At 44.2% G+C, this 21,536-nt stretch overlaps 1 protein-coding gene across 1 annotated transcript in view; it reads left to right on the top strand.

The window, feature by feature from the left end:
- Window positions 1-7,729: 7,729 nt before the first annotated feature.
- The window catches only part of LOC311102902 (transcription factor IIIB 90 kDa subunit-like), a 56,168-nt gene continuing 42,361 nt past the window's right edge, over window positions 7,730-21,536 (top strand). Inside the window, exons 1-6 of the mRNA XM_084144375.1 lie at window positions 7,730-8,005; window positions 8,655-8,864; window positions 14,500-14,580; window positions 16,107-16,280; window positions 20,408-20,439; window positions 21,362-21,434. Coding sequence (XP_084000501.1) covers window positions 8,681-8,864; window positions 14,500-14,580; window positions 16,107-16,280; window positions 20,408-20,439; window positions 21,362-21,434 — 544 coding nt within the window. The 5' untranslated portion in view covers window positions 7,730-8,005; window positions 8,655-8,680. The remainder of the gene's footprint in view (window positions 8,006-8,654; window positions 8,865-14,499; window positions 14,581-16,106; window positions 16,281-20,407; window positions 20,440-21,361; window positions 21,435-21,536) is intronic.

Genomic DNA, 21,536 nt, shown 5'->3' with positions numbered 1-21,536 from the left:
CCAGAGAATTGTGGACATTTAGCCGCTATCTAGAAGGTTGCTGATATTCTTTTTTTTTTTCTTTTTTTTTTCTTCTTTTGGGTAAAAAAAATATACAGTGGGGGAAAAAAGTATTTAGTCAGCCACCAATTGTGCAAGTTCTCCCACTTAAAAAGTTGAGAGAGGCCTGTAATTTTCATCATAGGTACACGTCAACTATGACAGACAAATTGAGAAAAATATTTCCAGAAAATCACATTGTAGGATTTTTTATGAATTTATTTGCAAATTATGGTGGAAAATAAGTATTTGGTCACCTACAAACAAGCAAGATTTCTGGCTCTCACAGACCTGTAACTTCTTCTTTAAGAGGCTCCTCTGTCCTCCACTCGTTACCTGTATAAATGGCACCTGTTTGAACTTGTTATCAGTATAAAAGACACCTGTCCACAACCTCAAACAGTCACACTCCAAACTCCACTATGGCCAAGACCAAAGAGCTGTCAAAGGACACCAGAAACAAAATTGTAGACCTGCACCAGGCTGGGAAGACTGAATCGGCAATAGGTAAGCAGCTTGGTTTGAAGAAATCAACTGTGGGAGCAATTATTAGGAAATGGAAGACATACAAGACCACTGATAATCTCCCTCGATCTGGGGCTCCACGCAAGATCTTACCCCGTGGGGTCAAAATGATCACAAGAACGGTGAGCAAAAATCCCAGAACCACACGGGGGGACCTAGTGAATGACCTGCAGAGAGCTGGGACCAAAGTAACAAAGCCTACCATCAGTAACACACTACGCCGCCAGGGACTCAAATCCTGCAGTGCCAGACGTGTCCCCCTGCTTAAGCCAGTACATGTCCAGGCCCGTCTGAAGTTTGCTAGAGTGCATTTGGATGATCCAGAAGAGGATTGGGAGAATGTCATATGGTCAGATGAAACCAAAATAGAACTTTTTGGTAAAAACTCAACTCGTCGTGTTTGGAGGACAAAGAATGCTGAGTTGCATCCAAAGAACACCATACCTAATGTGAAGCATGGGGGTGGAAACATCATGCCTCTGGGCTGTTTTTCTGCAAAGGGACCAGGACGACTGATCCGTGTAAAGGAAAGAATGAATGGGGCCATGTATCGTGAGATTTTGAGTGAAAACCTCCTTCCATCAGCAAGGGCATTGAAGATGAAACGTGGCTGGGTCTTTCAGCATGACAATGATCCCAAACACACCGCCCGGGCAACGAAGGAGTGGCTTCGTAAGAAGCATTTCAAGGTCCTGGAGTGGCCTAGCCAGTGTCCAGATCTCAACCCCATACATTTACATTTACAGTCATTTAGCAGACGCTCTTATCCAGAGCGACTTACAGGAGCAATTAGGGTTAAGTGCCTTGCTCAAGGGCACATCGACAGATTTTTCACCTAGTCGGCTCGGGGATTAGAACCAGCGACCTTTCGGTTACTGGCACAACGCTCTTACCCACTAAGCTACCTGCCGCCCATAGAAAATCTTTGGAGGGAGTTTAAAGTCTGTGTTGCCCAGCGACAGCCCCAAAACATCACTGCTCTAGAGGAGATCTGCATGGAGGAATGGGCCAAAATACCAGCAACAGTGTGTAAAAACCTTGTGAAGACTTACAGAAAACGTTTGACCTGTGTCATTGCCAACAAAGGGTATATAACAAAGTATTGAGAAACTTTTGTTATTGACCAAATACTTATTTTCCACCATAATTTGCAAATAAATTCATTAGAAATCCTACAATGTGATTTTCTGGATTTTTTTCTTCTCATTTTGTCTGTCATAGTTGACGTGTACCTATGATGAAAATTACAGGCCTCTCTCATCTTTTTAAGTGGGAGAACTTGCACAATTGGTGGCTGACTAAATACTTTTTTCCCCCACTGTATATATTTTTGTGACTGCTCACAAGTAGGCTATACTCTTTAATCAATTGTATTAATTTGGTAACAGGCATGTTGAAATGGTGTTTGCTGGATGTGTTTGTATGAGGAATTGTGTCCAAAAATGGCATGTTATGGCTATTCACTTTGAAGACCTTTGATAGTCCTTGCTTTAGTTCACAAGGATGTCCAATGCCCGATGTCCACCAGACGCATAGGCATATTAGTTTTTTCGCAATTTTTTTTTTTTGTGGTAGGTTCTACCCCTTTTTCTCCCCAATTTCGTGATTATCCAATTGGTAGTTACAGTCTTGTCCCATCGCTGCAAGTCCCGTACGGACTCGGGAGAGGCGAAGGTCGAGAGCCATGCTCCCGCCGAAACACGACCCCGCCAAGCCGCACTGCTTCTTGACACCAGTGGCGGCTCCTGAAAAAATTCTCAGGAGGGGCAATTTTTCTGATGATTTAGGTGACCTACACACATTTAAAAAAAGATATGTCCAGCAACAACATGAAGACAGGGGCAGCATATAAGTCAATACCAGAAGCATTTATTGACTGATCTCAAAAGTGTTGGCTTACCAGGGTTGGTGGAGCCCTCAGTTTCATCTTTGCCTCGCAAAGCTAACTCAAACACTCCGCAAAACTTCACACACTGGATTAGCCGGCTGAGGATGTGGCGGTTCTTGCTAATGTCGTAGTAAATATATTTGTTATAGTGAATATGGAATATGATATGTTGAGTAAAATGTTGTGCTAAGATCTATTTAGGTCAGGAGCTGGTTATAAGTTCTGTTCCTATCCAATAACAATGGACAAAAGGGTCCTATCTTGTCAGCCTTGTCAGCAGGTGGCCAAGGACAACACCCACGCCATAGGCCTCTCAGTTCTTCCAACTCACGAGTTCTTGCTCTGAGGACACACACACACACAAACACACACACACACACACATCATCACTGTTAAACACACACACACACACACACACACACACATCATCACTGTTAAACACACACACAAAAATCCCCTCTCTTAGGCTGAACATTTGAAGACAGAGAACCCGACTCAGAGCCAATGCAACAGTGACAGTAGCCTGCAGGGGACCTCGCCCAACTCATCAGGACCAATCAGAAGATCAGAACTACTAGATTGAACCTACTTCATTTATTGCATAAAATGTCTGCACACAATGTTTCGGGGCTCTCTTCAGATAATAATAATAATAATAATAATAATATGCCATTTAGCAGACGCTTTTATCCAAAGCGACTTACAGTCATGCGTGCATACATTTTTGTGTATGGGTGGTCCCGGGGATCGAACCCACTACCTTGGCGTTACAAGCACCATGCTCTACCAGCTGAGCTACAGAAAGTGGATACTCATGGATGCGCATTGCAATTGTAAAATGTCAACACAATTGGAGACACCACGTCATTTTTGGAGACATGTTATTGACAGTAAACTATTGTAGATGCGACTGCTAACTAAATAAAACATTTTAGCTGGCTAGCTAATCATCTTAGCTAAATGTGGGACAAACAATTCAGTTATTTACCGTTAATTTGAGGGATTGGGGTGAAAGAAATCGAGTTACATAGTGATACTTTACGATATACTGTATTGACAATATCGCAATATTTTAGCGCTAGTTGGCTGTACCTGCACCAAAACACCATTATTGTTCCTTCATAGCTTGTTCTCAATATTTTCACATTGGGAGCAAATTTGTTTTCAGCACTTTTATTTCCATGACTGATCAAAACTCGTTCTCATGGCTTTCTGATCGCTCTGCAACAGACATATGGTGCGCAATAAAATCACAGTATCGAATCGCAATACGTATAGAATCATGAGACTCGCAATGCTGATGCATATATCTTATCGTGAGGTTCCTGGCAATTCCCAGCCCAAGTTCATTTGCCACAACAAATCTCTTCGCTAGCAAACGCGATGTCTTCTCCAAAACGGCAATGTGTCTCCAGCAATGTTTACTTTTTTGACGTTCTATGGCATCTCCACTTTCCAAGCATATATGACCACATGTAATATTTTGGTAAGTGATGCAAATAGTGAACTATGTAGGGCCAGGATGTAAAATATATGTAGCTGCAGCAATTTCTCTTATCTGATATGGTAAGTAATGGGGCTTAATTTATAGCTCCCTAAGAGTTTGACGAACGGGTCCGTGAACGCGATTCCAGATATATTTACCTCTGAATAAACTGCCTTTATTACACCATATCCACATCCAGTAAACTTGTGATTATCAACACTAACCTCATCGTTGTGGCGGCGGACAGCTAGCCTGTATCCCTCGTCATCCAGTTGAGTGAGTGGCAATGTCTTTTTTCGTTCGTACCAATTTTTGGAAAATCCTCGGGTGTAGGACTTTCCGCCTTTAGTAGAAACCTGTTGAATTATTAAATTTGGTCTGGGAGGTCCTAATTGTTTCGTTGCCAATTTATCTCCATTTGTTCGCCGACAAAAAGGAACTTCTTTCAAACAATCCACTCTTTTCTCAGTTACGTTCATGGTTACGTAACGTATGACGAAAGCGCGTAAGTGCAAGCCCACAGACACCCATTGAGATTGTATTGAAGGCTCTGAAATTTGAAAAAAATAGATTTTACATGGGAGTCTATTACAGACTTCTGGGCGATTTTCAACCTGACTGAAATCGCCCCAAAAGGGGGGGGAGCCATTTGAAGCACGACTTTAGCCTGATTCGACATTTAGTGGCAGTGTGGCACTGTGGCAGATCAGACGTATAGATTACAACACTGATAACTACTGTTGCCGTGATATAATTGATTAGAAAAAAAATCCCTTCCTTTTCCCGTTTGGCAGTGCGTCGCCCATATCGGCCTTTTGAACAGGCCGCCCCTGCTTGACACACTGCTCGCTTAACCCGGAAGCCAGCCACACCAACATGTCGGAGGAAACACCGTACAGCTGGCGACCATGTCAGCGTGCATGCACCCGGCCGCCACAAGGAGTCGCTAGAGCGCGATGGGACAAGGACATCCCAGCCTGCCAAACCCTCCCCTAACCCGGACATTTACATTACATTTACATTTTAGTCATTTAGCAGACGCTCTTATCCAGAGCGACTTACAGGAGCAATTAGGGTTAAGTGCCTTGCTCAAGGGCACATTTACGTCATTTAGCAGACGCTCTTATCCAGAGCGACTTACAAATTGGTGCATTCACCCTATAGCCAGTGGGATAACCACTTTACACTTTTTTTTTTTTTTTTTTGGGGGGGGTCGGGGGTGGAAGGATTACTTTATCCTATCCCAGGTATTCTTTAAAGAGGTGGGGTTTCAAATGTCTCCGGAAGGTGGTGAGTGACTCTGCTGTCCTGGCGTCGTGAGGGAGCTTGTTCCACCATTGGGGTGCCAGAGCAGCGAACAGTTTTGACTGGGCTGAGCGGGAACTATGCTTCCGCAGAGGAAGGGGAGCCAGCAGGCCAGAGGTGGATGAACGCAATGCCCTCGTTTGGGTGTAGGGACTGATCAGAGCCCGAAGGTACGGAGGTGCCGGACGATGCTGGGCCAATTGTGTGCCGCCTCATGGGTCGCGGCCAGCTGCGACACAGCCCGGGATCGAACCCGGATCTGTAGTGACACCCCACAAGGGGCCAGTATAAAAAATTTAAATAAATGTATGCACTCACTAACTGTAAGTCGCTCTGGTTAAGAGCGTCTGCTAAATGACAAAAATGTAAAATGTAGTACTACTGGTCTCACACCAGTGAGCTTAACATTCTTCATCAACAATATGGGCAAAGTGGAATTATTGACAATGATAAAGGTGGTACTGTTGTTCCCTTGTCATATAGGGGTCCCCTGTAGCTCAGCTGGTAGAGCATGGCGCTTGCAACGCCAGGGTTGTGGGTTTGTTTCCCACGGGGGGCCAGTATGAAAATGTATGCACTCACTAACTGTAAGTCGCTCTGGTTAAGAGCGTCTGCTAAATGACAAAAATGTAAAATGTAGTACTGCGATGCAGTGCATGCGTTTTTTTTTACCGCATTTACCGTTTTTGACGCACATGTACTTTGCTTTTCAACTAGATAAAAGCTAGCTAGTTGGAGTCTGTGTACTTCCGTTTGTTCCACCGCACTGTAAAGCCACACACGAGTTGAAAATATTAAACGCATGCGGTACACGGAACGCACCGCAGCCTTGTGCAGCCTGCTCCATTGACAATGAATTACTTCTGCCGGATCTCAGTGGACATGAGGCGTAAGATGCATTACTATTTGAATTCATGCAATTTTGTATACATCCTTGCCCTACGGTTCTGAAGTGATCTACAGGCTTATTTGAATGCCCTGATGCTGTACATAGAAACTGTTTCTGCATGATGCAGCAGTATTTGAGATGGCTAGACTCAATTATTTCTGTTATCTACATTCAGTGTTCACTCAAGTTGAAATTGGGAGTTTTGCACTAGATTTCTTTGTCAAATTTACACATTTAGCAGTTATGGTAAGTACCACTGCACTTTATGGTCTCCTTTATTACAGTCACTGTCCTAATAGTAATCCTATAACAATTTATAATTGTATGTGTCAAGAAATGTCCATTATTTTAACTCAATAAATGAAATAGTTTGTAACTGTCTTTTCTCATAAATTGTGTATTTACAAATCATGGAAACCATGACAATGAACATTGCATTATTAAATGAAAGGTCAATAATAATTTTAAAACGCCAATTTAAACAGCCCACAGGTCATTTGGATTACAGGTTAAAAGGTCAGAGCAATAAAGAAATGTAAACCACCCGTTGGACAAATACATTTGAGATTTTTTAGGATCCCCATTAGCCGATGAAAAAGACTACAGACAAAATACTTTACAATTTACATATATTTAAAAACATTAACATGTAGTGTGTGTGTGTGCATCTATCAGTTACACATACATGTTAGTACATACACACAACATGTAGGTCACATGGGGGAGAGGCTTTCTGTCATGAGGTGTTGCTTTATTTGTTTTTTGAAACCAGGTTTGCTGTTCATTTGCCTGTATAAGATGGAAGGGAGGTCCATGCACTCATGGCTCTGTATAATACTGTACGTTTCCTTGAATTTGTTCTGGACCTGGGGACTGAAAAGACCCCTGGTGGCATGTCTGGTGGGGTAAGTGTGTGTGTCAGTGCTGTGTGTAAGTTGACTATGCAAACAATTCTGAATTTCCAAAACAATGTTTCTTATAAAAACAAAAAGTGACGCAGTCAGACTTTCCTCAACTCTTAGCTAAGAGAGACTGGCAAGCATAGTATTAATATTAGCCCTCTGATTACAATGAAGAGCAAGACTTGCGGCTCTGTTCTGGGCCAACTGCAGCTTAACTAGGACTATTCTTTGCAGCACTTGACCATATGACCGGACAATAATCAAGATAAGATAAAACTGGAGCCTGCAGGACTTGCTTTGTGGATTGTGGTGTCAAAAAAGTATATCATATGTTTAGAATGAGATTATGATGACACTGAAAAGCAAGATCACAAGACAATGATTTAGGGTCGTGTCTCTTTAAAAAGGTCAGTACATTGCATTCAGTGATATAACTGTGTATTAGGGGTCGCTATCATGTGGCGCTGAAAGCAGGGGTTTGCAGTAGCAGAGTTTTGTATCTTTTAGATTTGAGCATAACGAGTTTTTTGTTTGTTAATATACTGGGTCAACAAATATCTTGCCAATCACGTATAAGGTAGGAAGTACATTCTCTCGTGACATATTTATGTAATAAAGAGATAGAGAATTATCACTACTGGCCGTATCACCCTAGAAAATCAGTGGACCAATCCATTTCCCAAGCATGAAAACGCACATGTTGGCTGGGCAATGAGGTTAGAACAAGGATTACATGCATGGTAATCACTAACTAGCTACCTCATTACAGTAAATAACGTGTGGTTTAGAACCCAATTAACAGTACATTTAGACTAGATACATTATGTCCAGTCACTACAAAACATTTAAATAGATTTAGAGGACTTAAATAGATTTCGCTGACGCGCTGGCTTGGAAATCTGCTCGGGAAACTTGCTAGCTAAAGCTTGCTAGCCATATCGCTGTCAGCAGCATCGCCTCTGAATTGGCTGGTGCGTATTCATTATCCAGTATTTTCTCAACAATTCATCACCACCCTTTGGAAACCATGTTACCCATTATGCTACACATATGTATTTTTAGTACTAAAGCCTAACCTAGTGGATTCTAGCAAGTTTGCTGTCAGCTGTTCCAACCCTCACGGCTAGTGAAGACTTAAGACGGGGTTGTTTGTTTATTCAGCATCTAGGTAAGAAATTAAACTTGCGGTACAGTCATTGACGGAAATGGCAAGATCATTGGACCACTACCAGCGCATCCTATAGAAATGACACTTAAATGTACAGCAAGCTAGTTAGATAAATTACCACCAGGCTTTGCCACGTAACGTTAGCTAGGGGTGTAGTGCCGAAATTATGTCCCCCAAGCGCTCCAGGGTCAGGTGACAGAGGATTTAAGAAAGTGTTAAGCTAGCTTCTTCGGCATCATATTATTGTGATAGTAATTATTTCCAAACGTGATATGCAGTCACTCATGCAGTTTCAGTTTATGTAACTGTTGTGGCAGTAGGTTATGCCTGCTAGGCCACCACCTTTTGGCTGGAAGAATCAATGACATAATGTGTAATTGCAACCGTTTCATATGATGTCTACAAAATGTGTCTTTCACAAAAATGTGGCCTGTCTCTTCTCTGTTGCCCAGGCTGAGCCGTGTGAGCAGACTTCACCATGAGTTCAAGAGTGTGTAAGAACTGTGGGGGCACGGACATCGATGTGGACCAGGCCAGGGGCGATGCCGTGTGCGTGGGCTGTGGCTCGGTCCTGGAGGACAACATTATCGTATCCGAGGTCCAGTTCATGGAGACAGGAGGGGGCGGCTCCTCTGCTGTGGGACAGTTTGTAGCTGGAGATGGTAGGTGCAGATGCACTGTAGTTCGGTTATAATGACAAGAGCTACGTTATTCTAAGAGAGACGTAGCCCATTCGTAGATGGTAACTACCTTTAGCGCCTATTGATGAAGGTATTTTATTTTGTTAAGAGCCCCGACGCTTGCTCTAAACGTTAACACGCATCGCTCGCGGTACGTTTTCAAATCAAATCAAATCAAAATTTGGAAACATATGGAACGTATCTTTCATATCGGCGCAAAATAATTACTTCATACCTCCATGGCCATATCTCCATGTTACAGCGCTTGTTTACGGAAAACAGGCAGTTACCACCTGTGCTAATGCTCTGAACACCTGTGTGTTAGCTTAACTCTGGGGGAAGTGTAGTTCGTCAATTGGAGGCACACATAGTGTATGGATCTGTGCAAATCAGATACAGTAAGCATATATTTTTGATTTAAAATATTATTTCTCGCAGATATGAAAGATAAGGGCCATATGTTTCGAAAAGCGTTTAGCAAGCGATTATTTAAGTTTCTAAATGTTGAAACACATCGTTGGAATTGTAGTTAACACAGAGCCAGCCGTGGGCGAAGCTAACCGCTGAAAGGGTTTTCGAGAGCTAAGAGACATTGCTTATAAGAAGTATAACAAACTTTTATATCCCTTTATTCCTGCACATTTTCATGACATAATTAAGTTAGTCACTTTGATTCCAGAATGGTATATTTGCAGAGTGCATGGCCCTGGTTAGCCTTTTCAGTAGCGGTGCGTGGGTAATATCACTGAGGAAGCCAAGCCAGTAAGAAAGCCATATTACAACCTATGTTGTGATATTTGCATTGTTTGTGCTATAACCGATTAGTTCATACACCACGTGATATACAATAAGGCCGTGACAACAAAAAGACAATAGTCACATAGTGGTGGAATACATTTGTTTGTTTCCTCACAAGACCGAAGAGCAACATCTGTCCAGTGAAGTCCACAAAGCAAATATTGCATGTAACAAACAGTTATATGACCTGCAGCATGTTCAAGCAAGTTAATGTTTTTGACAGTTTACTAAACAACTACTGATTTAGAACCGCTGAGTTGGCTACTGCAAGTCAGCACAAAGACAACAGGAGCACTGCCTCCGCTATTCCAGCACCATTTCAACTTAAACATTTAAACATCATCAAATCAACAAGGCTATATATACACTGCTCAAAAAAATAAAGGGAACACTTAAACAACACAATGTAACTCCAAGTCAATCACACTTCTGTGAAATCAAACTGTCCACGTAGGAAGCAACACTGATTGACAATACATTTCACATGCTGTTGTGCAAATGGAATAGACAACAGGTGGAAATTATAGGCAATTAGCAAGACACCCCCAATAAAGGACTGGTTTTGCAGGTGGTGACCACAGACCACTTCTCAGTTCCTATGCTTCCTGGCTGATGTTTTGGTCACTTTTGAATGCTGGCGGTGCTTTCACTCTAGTGGTAGCATGAGACAGAGTCTACAACCCACACAAGTGGCTCAGGTAGTGCAGCTCATCCAGGATGGCACATCAATGCGAGCTGTGGCAAGAAGGTTTGCTGTGTCTGTCAGCGTAGTGTCCAGAGCATGGAGGCGCTACCAGGAGACAGGCCAGTACATCAGGAGACGTGGAGGAGGCCGTAGGAGGGCAACAACCCAGCAGCAGGACTGCTACCTCCGCCTTTGTGCAAGGAGGAGCAGGAGGAGCACTGCCAGAGCCCTGCAAAATGACCTCCAGCAGGCCACAAATGTGCATGTGTCTGCTCAAACGGTCAGAAACAGACTCCATGAGGGTGGTATGAGGGCCCGACGTCCACAGGTGGGGGTTGTGCTTACAGCCCAACACCGTGCAGGATGTTTGGCATTTGCCAGAGAACACCAAGATTGGCAAATTCGCCACTGGCGCCCTGTGCTCTTCACAGATGAAAGCAGGTTCACACTGAGCACATGTGACCGACGTGACAGAGTCTGGAGACGCCGTGGAGAACGTTCTGCTGCCTGCAACATCCTCCAGCATGACCGGTTTGGCGGTGGGTCAGTCATGGTGTGGGGTGGCATTTCTTTGGGAGGCCGCACAGCCCTCCATGTGCTCGCCAGAGGTAGCCTGACTGCCATTAGGTACCGAGATGAGATCCTCAGACCCCTTGTGAGACCATATGCTGGTGCGGTTGGCCCTGGGTTCCTCCTAATGCAAGACAATGCTAGACCTCATGTGGCTGGAGTGTGTCAGCAGTTCCTGCAAGAGGAAGGCATTGATGCTATGGACTGGCCCGCCCGTTCCCCAGACCTGAATCCAATTGAGCACATCTGGGACATCATGTCTCGCTCCATCCACCAACGCCACGTTGCACCACAGACTGTCCAGGAGTTGGCGGATGCTTTAGTCCAGGTCTGGGAGGAGATCCCGCAGGAGACCATCCGCCACCTCATCAGGAGCATGCCCAGGCGTTGTAGGGAGGTCATACAGGCACGTGGAGGCCACACACACTACTGAGCCTCATTTGAGTTTTAAGGACATTACATAAAAGTTCGATCAGCCTGTAGTGTGGTTTTCCACTTTAATTTTGAGGGTGACTCCAAATCCAGACCTCCATGGGTTGATAAACTTGATTTCCATTGATCATTTTTGTGTGATTTTGTTATCAGCACATTCAACTATGTAAAGAAAAAAGTATTTAATAAGATTATTTCAGTCATTCAGATCTAGGATGTGTTATTTTAGTGTTCCCTTTATTTTCTTGAGCAGTGTACTTAGTTTAAAATACTGAAAACAAACTTAAACATGCCAATTACCAAAAACAGTTTAGTCCAATTAATTTAGCTAAATATCATGTGGCTGTCCATGGTACTTATTTCTGTGTGTGCGCAAGTAAAAATATTTTTTTAGTTTTTGTCATAGGCTACCTAGCTAAAATGCTTGCTAGCCTAACTTCCTCGCATGGGCAACAATGGACCAGCTGAGTTAGCTAGCTATACTGAACATAAATATAAACGCAACATGTAATGTTGGTCCCATGTTTCATGCGCTGAAATAAAAGATCCCAGAAATGTTCTCTACCATAAGCTGCCTCCAATGTCATTTTAGAGAATTTGGCAGTACGTCCAACCGGCCTCACAACCGCAGACCACGTGTAACCATGCCAGCCCAGGACCTCTACATCCGGCTTCTTAACCTGCGGGATCGTCTGTGGGGGACCTATGCCCTCCTAGACCCACCCATGGCTGCGCCCATGCCCAATCGTATGAAATCCATAAATTAGGGCCTAATGAATTTATTTCAATTGACTGATTTCCTTCTATGAACTGTAACTCAGAAAAATCTTTGAATTTGTTGGGTTTATATTTTTGTTCAGTATAGTTAACGTGAGCCTACTAGGCTACATCTAGGCTACATATTGAACTTCAATCTTCTCAGGTCAGTGGCGCAATATATGAATTTATGGTTAGATCAGAATCGTTGTCATAGTCATTGGCCTGTACAGAGACCACAAGTCCAAATCCTCATCTCCATCCATGACTTAGAAAAGGGCTGATTTAGCCAGCTAGATACTGCAGGACATCAACACAAGCAGACATGTTTTTCTGTCCATGATGATGTTTTGCTTAGGATGTGATTTGATTGGTGTGAAGCCAAATCCAAACTGGCCTCCCTTGGGGGTGATTGGCTAATTATTTTATTTAAAAAATTAATCAAGGGAGGACAAATGCAACAGCGGCAACATGTCATACTCTTTTGTTCCAGACATCATCAGATACATGGGCTACACATACTGAGACATTTGCGAATTGATGGAAAATTATGGAAAGATAAATATTTGTTATAATTGAAAATGTTTTATTGGTTAAATATTTGGGAAAGCCTGGCTTCCCTTGGCAACCATGAATACACACCACTGAGCCTTTCAGCTGACTGTGCAGAAGGGACAATCGGCTGTAGACTGGCATTGTGGTTTGGTGGAATTTTTCCTGCACATCTGTTTAGTTCCCCTGTCTCCCCACTAGAGTGCAGTGTTGTATTAACGTGATTTTGAGGTGAGCGCCCTTGGTGAACAATTTGCTGTCACGCGAGGAAACAACACTCACATGTGCTAGCATTGTGTCCGCATGATATTATCTATCCTATATTTTATTACAGCAGCATTTGCCATTTTAGTAATTGAAACTATAGCAGACTTACCCCATTTGCTTAAAAATGGCCACCATTGTTCCTGTACCCAAGAAAGCGAAGGGAACTGACCTAAATGACTATCCCCCCATTGATCTCACTTTTGTCATCATGAAGTGCTTTGAGAGGCTAGTTAATGATCATATCACCTCCACCTTACCTGACACCCTAGACCCACTACAATTTGCACACCGCCCCAACAGATCAACGGACGACACAATCGCCATTGCACTGCACACTGCGCTATCCCACCTGAACAAGAGGATGTAAGAATGCTGTTCATTGACTACAGCTCAGCCTTCAACACCATAGTGCCCTCCATCGCTAAGCTCAGGACCCTGGGTCTGAACCCTTCCCTGTGCAACTGGGTCCTAGACTTCCTGACGGGCCGACCCCAGGTGGTGAAGGTAGGCAACAACACCTCTGCCACGCTGATTCTCAACCCGGAGGCCCCACAAGGGTGTGTGCTGAGCCCCTTCCTGTAAACCCATGACTGCGTGGCCACGCACGTCTCCGACTAAATCATCAAGATTTTCTGACGGCACAACTGTAAGTCGCTCTGGATAAGAGCGTCTGCTAAATGACTAAAATGTAAATGTAAACAGTGGTAGGCCTGATTACCAACAACAACGAGACAGCATACAGGGAGGACATTAGAGCCCTGGTGGAGTGGTGCCAGGAAAATAACCTCTCCCTCAACATCAGCAAGACAAAGGAGCTGACCGTGGACTTCAGAAAATGTAGGGCCGAGCACGCCCCCTTCACATCGACGGTGCTGTAGTGGCGCGGGTCGAGCGCTTCAAGTTCCTCGGTGTCCACATCCCTAAGGATCTATCATGGTCCAAACACACCAACACAGTTGTGAAGAGGGCTCGACAATGCCTCTTCCCCCTCAGGAGGCTGAAAAGATTTGGCATGGGCCCTCAGATCCTCAAAAAGTTGTACAGCTGTACCATTGAGAGCATCTTGACTGGCTGCACACCGCTTGGTATGGCAACTGCTTGGCATCTGACCGCAAAGCGCTACAGAGGGTAGTGCTGACGGCCCAATAAATCACTGGGGACGAGCTCCCTGCCATCCAAAACCTTGATACCAGGCGGTGTCCGAGGAAAGTCATAAAAATGGTTGAAGACGCCAGTAACCCAAGTCATAGACTATTCTCTCTGCTACTGCACGGCAAGCGGTACCGATGCACCAAGTCTGGAACCAACAGGACCCTGAACAGCTTCTACCCCCAAGACATAAGACTGCTAAATAAAAGGCCACTCTAAAATGTGCAGTTTTGTCACACAACACAATGCCACAGATATCTCAGGTTTTGAGGGAGTGCGCAATTGGCATGCTGACTGCAGGAATGTCCACCAGAGCTTTTGTCAGAGAATTGAATGTTAATTTCTCTACAAAAAGCCACGTGATGTGTCATGTGATGTAACACTTCTCTTTTTCTCCTGTATTTATAGCCTCAGGAAGGAACCCCACTTTTGGGGATGGGTTCTGTACAGGCGTTGGAAGGGAGTCCCAGGCCCAGACCCTGCAGAACGGTGAGTCAACATTAGGGGTCACCACTTGCGTTCCTAAAGCATGGGTGTGCATGCATCATAAGAACTCATTACACTTACAGCAGGCCTAATCCTCAATAAATGTGGGTGCGCTAGGATATTAACCTTTGTTTTGAATGCTGTCTTTCATGATGTCTTGAAAGTAAAGCATTTTGCCTTATACTAGACAAACTAAACTGATACCATCTGCTTTACATGGTCCTCTTCCCCTGTTAAAGTGGCATCTGTATCGCCACCTTATTTCAGAAGCACAACAAACTTGGTAGGGACAACCCATTTCCTTTAATGTCCAATGAGAGATTAACAGGGTGTGTCTACAGCAGAGCTTGGTTGGCAAAGGCAAACATCCATCGCATGCTTGAATGCCTCAGGAAAGGGCTAACGTCATTCATTTCCTTTGTCTGGTCGGACACATTCAGTCAGTCTGTGTTGCCTAGTTTTGATGATTTCCTGTTTGTTTAGTCACGTTTATTTGGAAGTTACTTTTACTCAGCCATAACATTTCTTGTACTCAGTTATCTCCCAGTAACCTAATGTGAGTAATCGTCTGCTGCTCCCATGGTACTGATGATCAATACAGTGCTGGCTAACTGCTAAGCAGTAGAGTGTGTGTGGGGCTTGCAAACACAGCGCTGTCAGAGTGTGTGTGTAGAGGCGAGACAGACGTTAGTCAGACTTGGTGGACGATGACTAATATGTGTGTAAGAGGAACAGAGAGACATGGATACAGCTGTGTGTGAGTTTGTATGGGGTAATAGGTCTGTCATGCTGTGGGGAGATTTATAGTGTCTATGGCACTCTGAGAGAAAGAGTGTGCTGTGAGGGAACTCTCTCCTCCATAAACATCCCAAGTGTCTGGCCAGGCCACCCTCTGCTCACCCACCCACCCACACTCTGATTAATGCCTGGAATCATTGGCACGCCCGTCCCCACCCCCGCCTTAACTCATCACGTCTCCTCACAATGTCCAACAGGGTGGTTAGATTTTATCCAGCTGTCACAAATGTACCAGTTGATAATGCTGGTTGGGGTTTGGAAGATGAATAGACAAGGCTGTATAGAAATCAGGATCTTTAGTTTGTCAGACAACTTGAGGAGGAGAGGGGAATGAGGAGGGAGTGGTATGAGTAATGCTGGTGATGTTCAGATGCCCTATAATCTGAAGACATCTGTTCAGCAAAGCAGGGGGGATATTTAATCACTGTAAGATGTTGCATTACCTCAGCAGCAGTAGTTTGCCACACACATCTCACGAGTACCTGTGTGTATTCACTGGGACATCTAATTGTGTGTAATGTCTGAGTGTTTTCATGCAAAGTTCATCAGGCGATCAAAGGACACACTGATCTCGAAACACCTGAACTGAACCTCAGGGTAATTACAATCTCTTTCAATAGTGTGGGTCTTTGTCTACTCTGTTTATTATATACCCTAAGTGCATATGAGGGTGCGTTTGAGTGTGTACGACTTCGACGTGTGTGTAATAACATGCCTGTGTTTGTCTCCAGGGAGACGTCAGATCAACACAGTGGGCCACCAGTTGCAGCTGAACCAGCACTGCATGGACACGGCATTCAACTTCTACAAGATGGCTGTGTGTAAACGCCTGACACGGGGCCGAAGGGTGACCCACGTGGTGGCTGCATGCCTCTACCTGGTCTGCAGGACGGAAGGGACACCTCGTATCCTTTCACACTGCAGAGAGCGGTGGGAGAGTAACAGAGGAAGGAGGGAAGGGGACGATTTAAAAAAAGGGGAATGGAGAATGCAAAATGTTTACGCTACAACCAAATAGTTTTTACCATAATACACTACATGATCAAAAATATGTGGACACCTGCTCGTCGAACATCACATTCCAAAATCATGGGCATTAATATGGAGTTGGTCTCCCCTTTGCTGGTATAGCAGCCTCCACTCTTCTGGGAAGGCTTTCCACTAGATGTTGGAACATTGCTGTGGAGACTTGCTTCTATTCAGCCACGAGCATTAGTGAGGTCGAGCACTGATGTTGGGCGATTAGGCCTGGCTGGTAGTTGCCGTTCCAATTCATCACAAAGGTGTTCGATGGGGTTGAGGTCAGGGCTCTGTGAGGCCAGTCAAGTTCTTCCACACCGATCTCAACAATCCATTTCTGTATGGACCTCGCTTTGTGCACAGGGGCATTGTCATGCTGAAACAGGAAATGGCCTTCCCCAAACTGTTGCCACCAAGTTGGAAGCACAGAATTGTCTAGAATGTCATTGTATGCTGTTGCGTTAATATTTCCCTTCACTGGAACTAAGGGGCCTAGCCCGAACCATGAAAAACAGCCCCAGACCATTATTCCTCCTCCACTAAACTTTACAGTTGGCACTATGCATTTGAGCAGGTAGCGTTCTCCTGGCATCCGCCAAACCCAGATTAATCTGTCTGACTGCCAGATGGTGAAGCGTGATTCATCACTCCAGAGAACACGTTTCCATAGCTCCAGAGTCCAATGGCGTCGAACTTTACGCTACTCCAGCCGACGCTTGACATTACGCATGGTGATCTTAGGCTTGTGTGCGGCTGCTTGGCCATGGAAACCCATTTCATGAAGCTCCCGACTAACAGTTATTGTGCTGACATTGCTTCCAGAGGCAGTTTGGAACTCGGTAGTGAGTGTTGCAACCGAGAACAGACAATTTTTACGTGCTATGTGCTTTAGCACTCAGTGGTCCCATTTTGTGAGCTTGTGTGGCCTACCACTTAGCAGCTGAGCCGTTGTTGCTCCTAGACGTAACCACTTCACAATAACAGCACTTACAGTTGACCGGGGCAGCTCTAGCAGGGCAGAAATTTCACGAACTGACTTGTTGGCAAGGTGGCGTCCTATGACGGTGCCACGTTGAATGTCACTGAGCTCTTCAGTAAGGCCATTCTTCTGCCAATATTTGTCTATGGCGATTGCATGGATGTGTGCTCAATTTTATACACCTGTCAGCAACAGGTGTGGCTGAAATAGCCGAATCCACTAATTTGAAGGGGTGTCCACATACGTTTGTGTATATACAGTGCATTCAGACCCCTTCCCCTTTTCCACATTTTGTTACGTTACAGCCTTATTCCCCCCAAAAAAATTTCTCCTGATATTGCTTTGTCATTATGGGGTGTTGTGTGTACATTGATAAAGGAAAAAAACAATTGAATCAATTTTAGAATAAGGCTGTAACGTAACAAAATGTGGAAAAAGTAAAGGGGTCTGAAAACTTTCCGAATGCGCTAGGTAGGGCTGACCCCATTTAGTTGACTAGTCAACTGTTTGGTCGATAGGCTGTCGGTCGACTGAGATTTCTTTAGTCGAGCAGGAGCAAAAAATAATAATACAAAAATAAATCTATCTCATGGTGTACAAGACATCTGTCTGATCCGTGCTGCGTGGACTGAACCATTGTGGAGGCCGTGGGGATGGAACAGTCCATCAGTCTAAGATGGGCTACTGAAATTGTATATGGTTATATTACATAAGAACAATGGTGCAACACTAATAAAAATTATATTATTTTATAACATGCGCTTTTTCCCTCGTTGGATAGCGGTCGCTGTTCATGGTTCTGAAACACCTCAGTGTGCTGTTGAATTGGCGTCTAGACCATGTTGCTATGTGCATAATAGCAAAGTAAACCAGCTTATTGGTGTTGAGAACAATGCTGGAGGCAGCAGCAGAATGAGGAGATGGTGTGGTATGGTTTAGAAACTTGGGAACCAAGCTCGAGTTATCAGTGTGGCCCTATCACCTGGACATGTTGAAATACTATATCTTCACACCTAGAATAAAAACCTCCAGGCTTGTGTCATAACTGTCAATTTATTGGGAAGAAAATAAAGAATTACAGGGGCAGTTTGGAAAAAATGAATCCCGTCCAAATCATCCTCTGGAATAACTGACATTCTGGAGTAGTAATGACATAACCAACGTTCTCTAGTAATACTAGTCCCGTGCGAATAGGTCTTAGGTCACGTGCATGCGATGCATACATGTGTCACGTAAAGAGAGCAAGGGTTGAGGGAATAGGGAGTTTTTCCTAAACAAATGAGGGATTTCGTTAACAGAACCTTTCAGTCAGAAATGGCTGTAATTATGTTGCAGCTTCAGCAACACGGACAGCGCGATAAACGCTTTGGTGGTCGATGCAGCAGGGAGGCGAGAGAGACAACGGGTGCTAGTCAGTCACTCGCTGTCTTTTTTTCTAACACAGCGCAGCAAGTCTGAGCCCGGCCCTGCACAATCAAATCAATTGAAGGTCGGACTCACTAGTCATTTGTGTCTTAATTATTTAATCAAACTTAAAGCATAAGACAAGCTCGGTGAATATAGTTGATTTGATTAAAACACATAGGATGTGTCAATATATGGAAAGATACACGTTTAAAAGTGTCAACCAATCAATTGGTCAAAAGAACAGACGACTCTTGATCTACCAATATTTTTTTTAGTCGGGGACAGCCCTAGAATGCACTGTACAGTGTATATGTAGCTGTAGCATCAATCTCCAGGAGTTGTAGTAGTTTTAGACATGAATTGTGTTAATGCCTGGTTGCGTTTCGCTCAATACCCCTTTCTGTACTGTCTTAATGTTAAGCAGATCAGCTTTTTATATCCCATCATTTTGCGGCTGTTGGTTTATCGTGACGTGGGTATGTAACAGCCAGTGGTTTCACAGGAAAGGCAGGGGACAGTTTTATCTGCTAGAAGAAGAGGGTGGAGGGAGCAGAGCAAAGCCTTTCCCATTACATTGTTTACGTGAGTGGGTCGGTGGGTGAGGGTTGGATAAAGTAAAAATGGCTCCACTCCACTTCCTTTTCCACAACTGGGGAAAACAATCTAGAATTGTCACAGAGGACTGGCATTATGAGGAGAGAACAAGGAAACGAGGCAAACCTTGTTCAGTGTATAGCAGCTGAAATGGCATGTAGCTCAGTGGAGGGACATCTGGATATTTGCAATGATTGCTCAGGGGACCCTCAATTAAATGCTAGTTAGTTAATACATTTAATGGGATCATTCTCACAGGTGCTATTGTTGGGAAGGGCCAGGTTATGGCCACATCCATGACCTTGATGAATGACAGCCAAGTATTCACGTCAAAATGAAACCTCCACACGTTTTACAGGCAGGGCTTGGAAGTAAGCTCCCTCCCTCCCCATACTACTGAAATGGCAAAACAGGATGCTTGTAGCAACCATTATTATCTCTTAGAAAATCAGCTGCACAGAGGGACTTGTTTTTATTATTATGATGACTTGTCTGTAATCTCATCTCCAGACTGTGGGATTATTTTTTCCATTTCAGTGGTGACCATAATCCCATTGTGAGGCTTTTTAAAAAGGGTTGTCGCTAATCCGCTTTGGCCGCCCGTGGACACATGCACCTGTCACCACGGAGACTGATGCAAGGGCTGTGTTGGTCGCCAGGAGACAGGTGTCTCCAGAGGCTGATGATTTGGGGGGGGGGGGGGGTTCAGAGGTCAAAGGGGGTGGCTGATCCCCCAGAAGCTGTTGCTCAGTAGAAATGCTGCTGGCCTGAGATCACATGACATTTTCAGATCACATTCAATTCATGTACACTGTTGGCTGCAAAAGAAATGATTCTGAAAATGTATTTGATATTCTAACATCTAATGTAATATTGTATTAATGAATGCTGGTTAGGAAGTGCGAAATACTTTTTATTGAAAATAACAATCACACTTGGCTGTACCATTTGCGGAGAAAGGAAACCCAAATGATGCAATTGTGTACAGTGTACTATCCTGTGGTTTTATTGATTTAACCCACCCCTTTACAGACATGCTGCTTGACCTCAGTGACCTCTTGCAGGTGAGTTTCCAATGAGTAGGCCTACACTGTCATTTTTCTCCATCTTTCTTCAACTCTGTGATCGAGTGTTTGCGCTTCGCGACATTGACATTTATCCCTTTTTTCGAGAAATAAAAAGCTCTTCTGAATATAATTGAACAGTTGGATACATCAAGGATGTTTTTTTGTTTTGTTTAAGTATACATGATCCCATGCCCACACTGGCCATGATATAACAACCAACAAGATGGATGTTGGCCCATGCAGTATGTTGAGCTTTGTAACTAAAGCCAAGGACTGTATAAATATAGGCAGACATTGTTTATGCGTATATAGTTAGGGTGGAGGGACATTTCTCAGAGACACAGCTGGTCACTTTTATTTTTATGCTCCCAGCTGTCCTTGGGAGGGTCAGCTCTTCCACCCCCCGGTATTTGAAGGGTAGGAGTGGAGTGGGGTCTGTCCAGTATAGGATCAGTGTGCTATGGGTAGATACTCACCCAATCCCCAGTTTGTGGCGCCCCACCCAGGCCAGTGATCACTGCCCCCCTCTCCCATGGGAAGGCATTGTGACCCACCTCCCATCAAGCTTTGATTATTTGAATCAGCTGTGTAGTGCTAGGGCAAAAAACTAAACATGCACCCAGGGTGGGCTCCAGGACCTAGTTTGGGAAACACTGCCCTAAGGGAATGAGATGCTCGGAGATCATGGGCTAGAAACTAGAGCTTTAGTCTGCCCCTGTTCTGGAGAATCTATGGGCTTTCTAAATAGTACGCCAACTTAGCATTGAGTAACACTTACTAGACCAGATTTGATCATGGGCTACTCGAATGTTATGTAACTGGATCATGTTATGAGGACATTGTGGACTTGACAGGTTGGGTGTCAGTGGAAGTTGCACTACCCTCCTGTATTTCTGCTCTTCATTCTCTTTTCCCTCAGGTAAATGTTTACGTCCTGGGTAGAACCTTCCTGGTCCTGGCCAGAGAGCTCTGCATCAATGCCCCTGCCATAGGTACCTACCGTCTCCCTGCAATACTCCCTGTGTTGCTATTGTTAACAAAGAACCATACCGTTGAATGAGTCTTTTTTGGAGAAATGCTGTTGGTTTAAGTGT

Source organism: Coregonus lavaretus (assembly GCF_964263955.1).
Source record: "Coregonus lavaretus genome assembly, chromosome: 27".
Taxonomy (NCBI): Eukaryota; Metazoa; Chordata; class Actinopteri; order Salmoniformes; family Salmonidae; genus Coregonus; species Coregonus lavaretus.
This window is presented reverse-complemented; position numbering and strand designations above follow the sequence as displayed.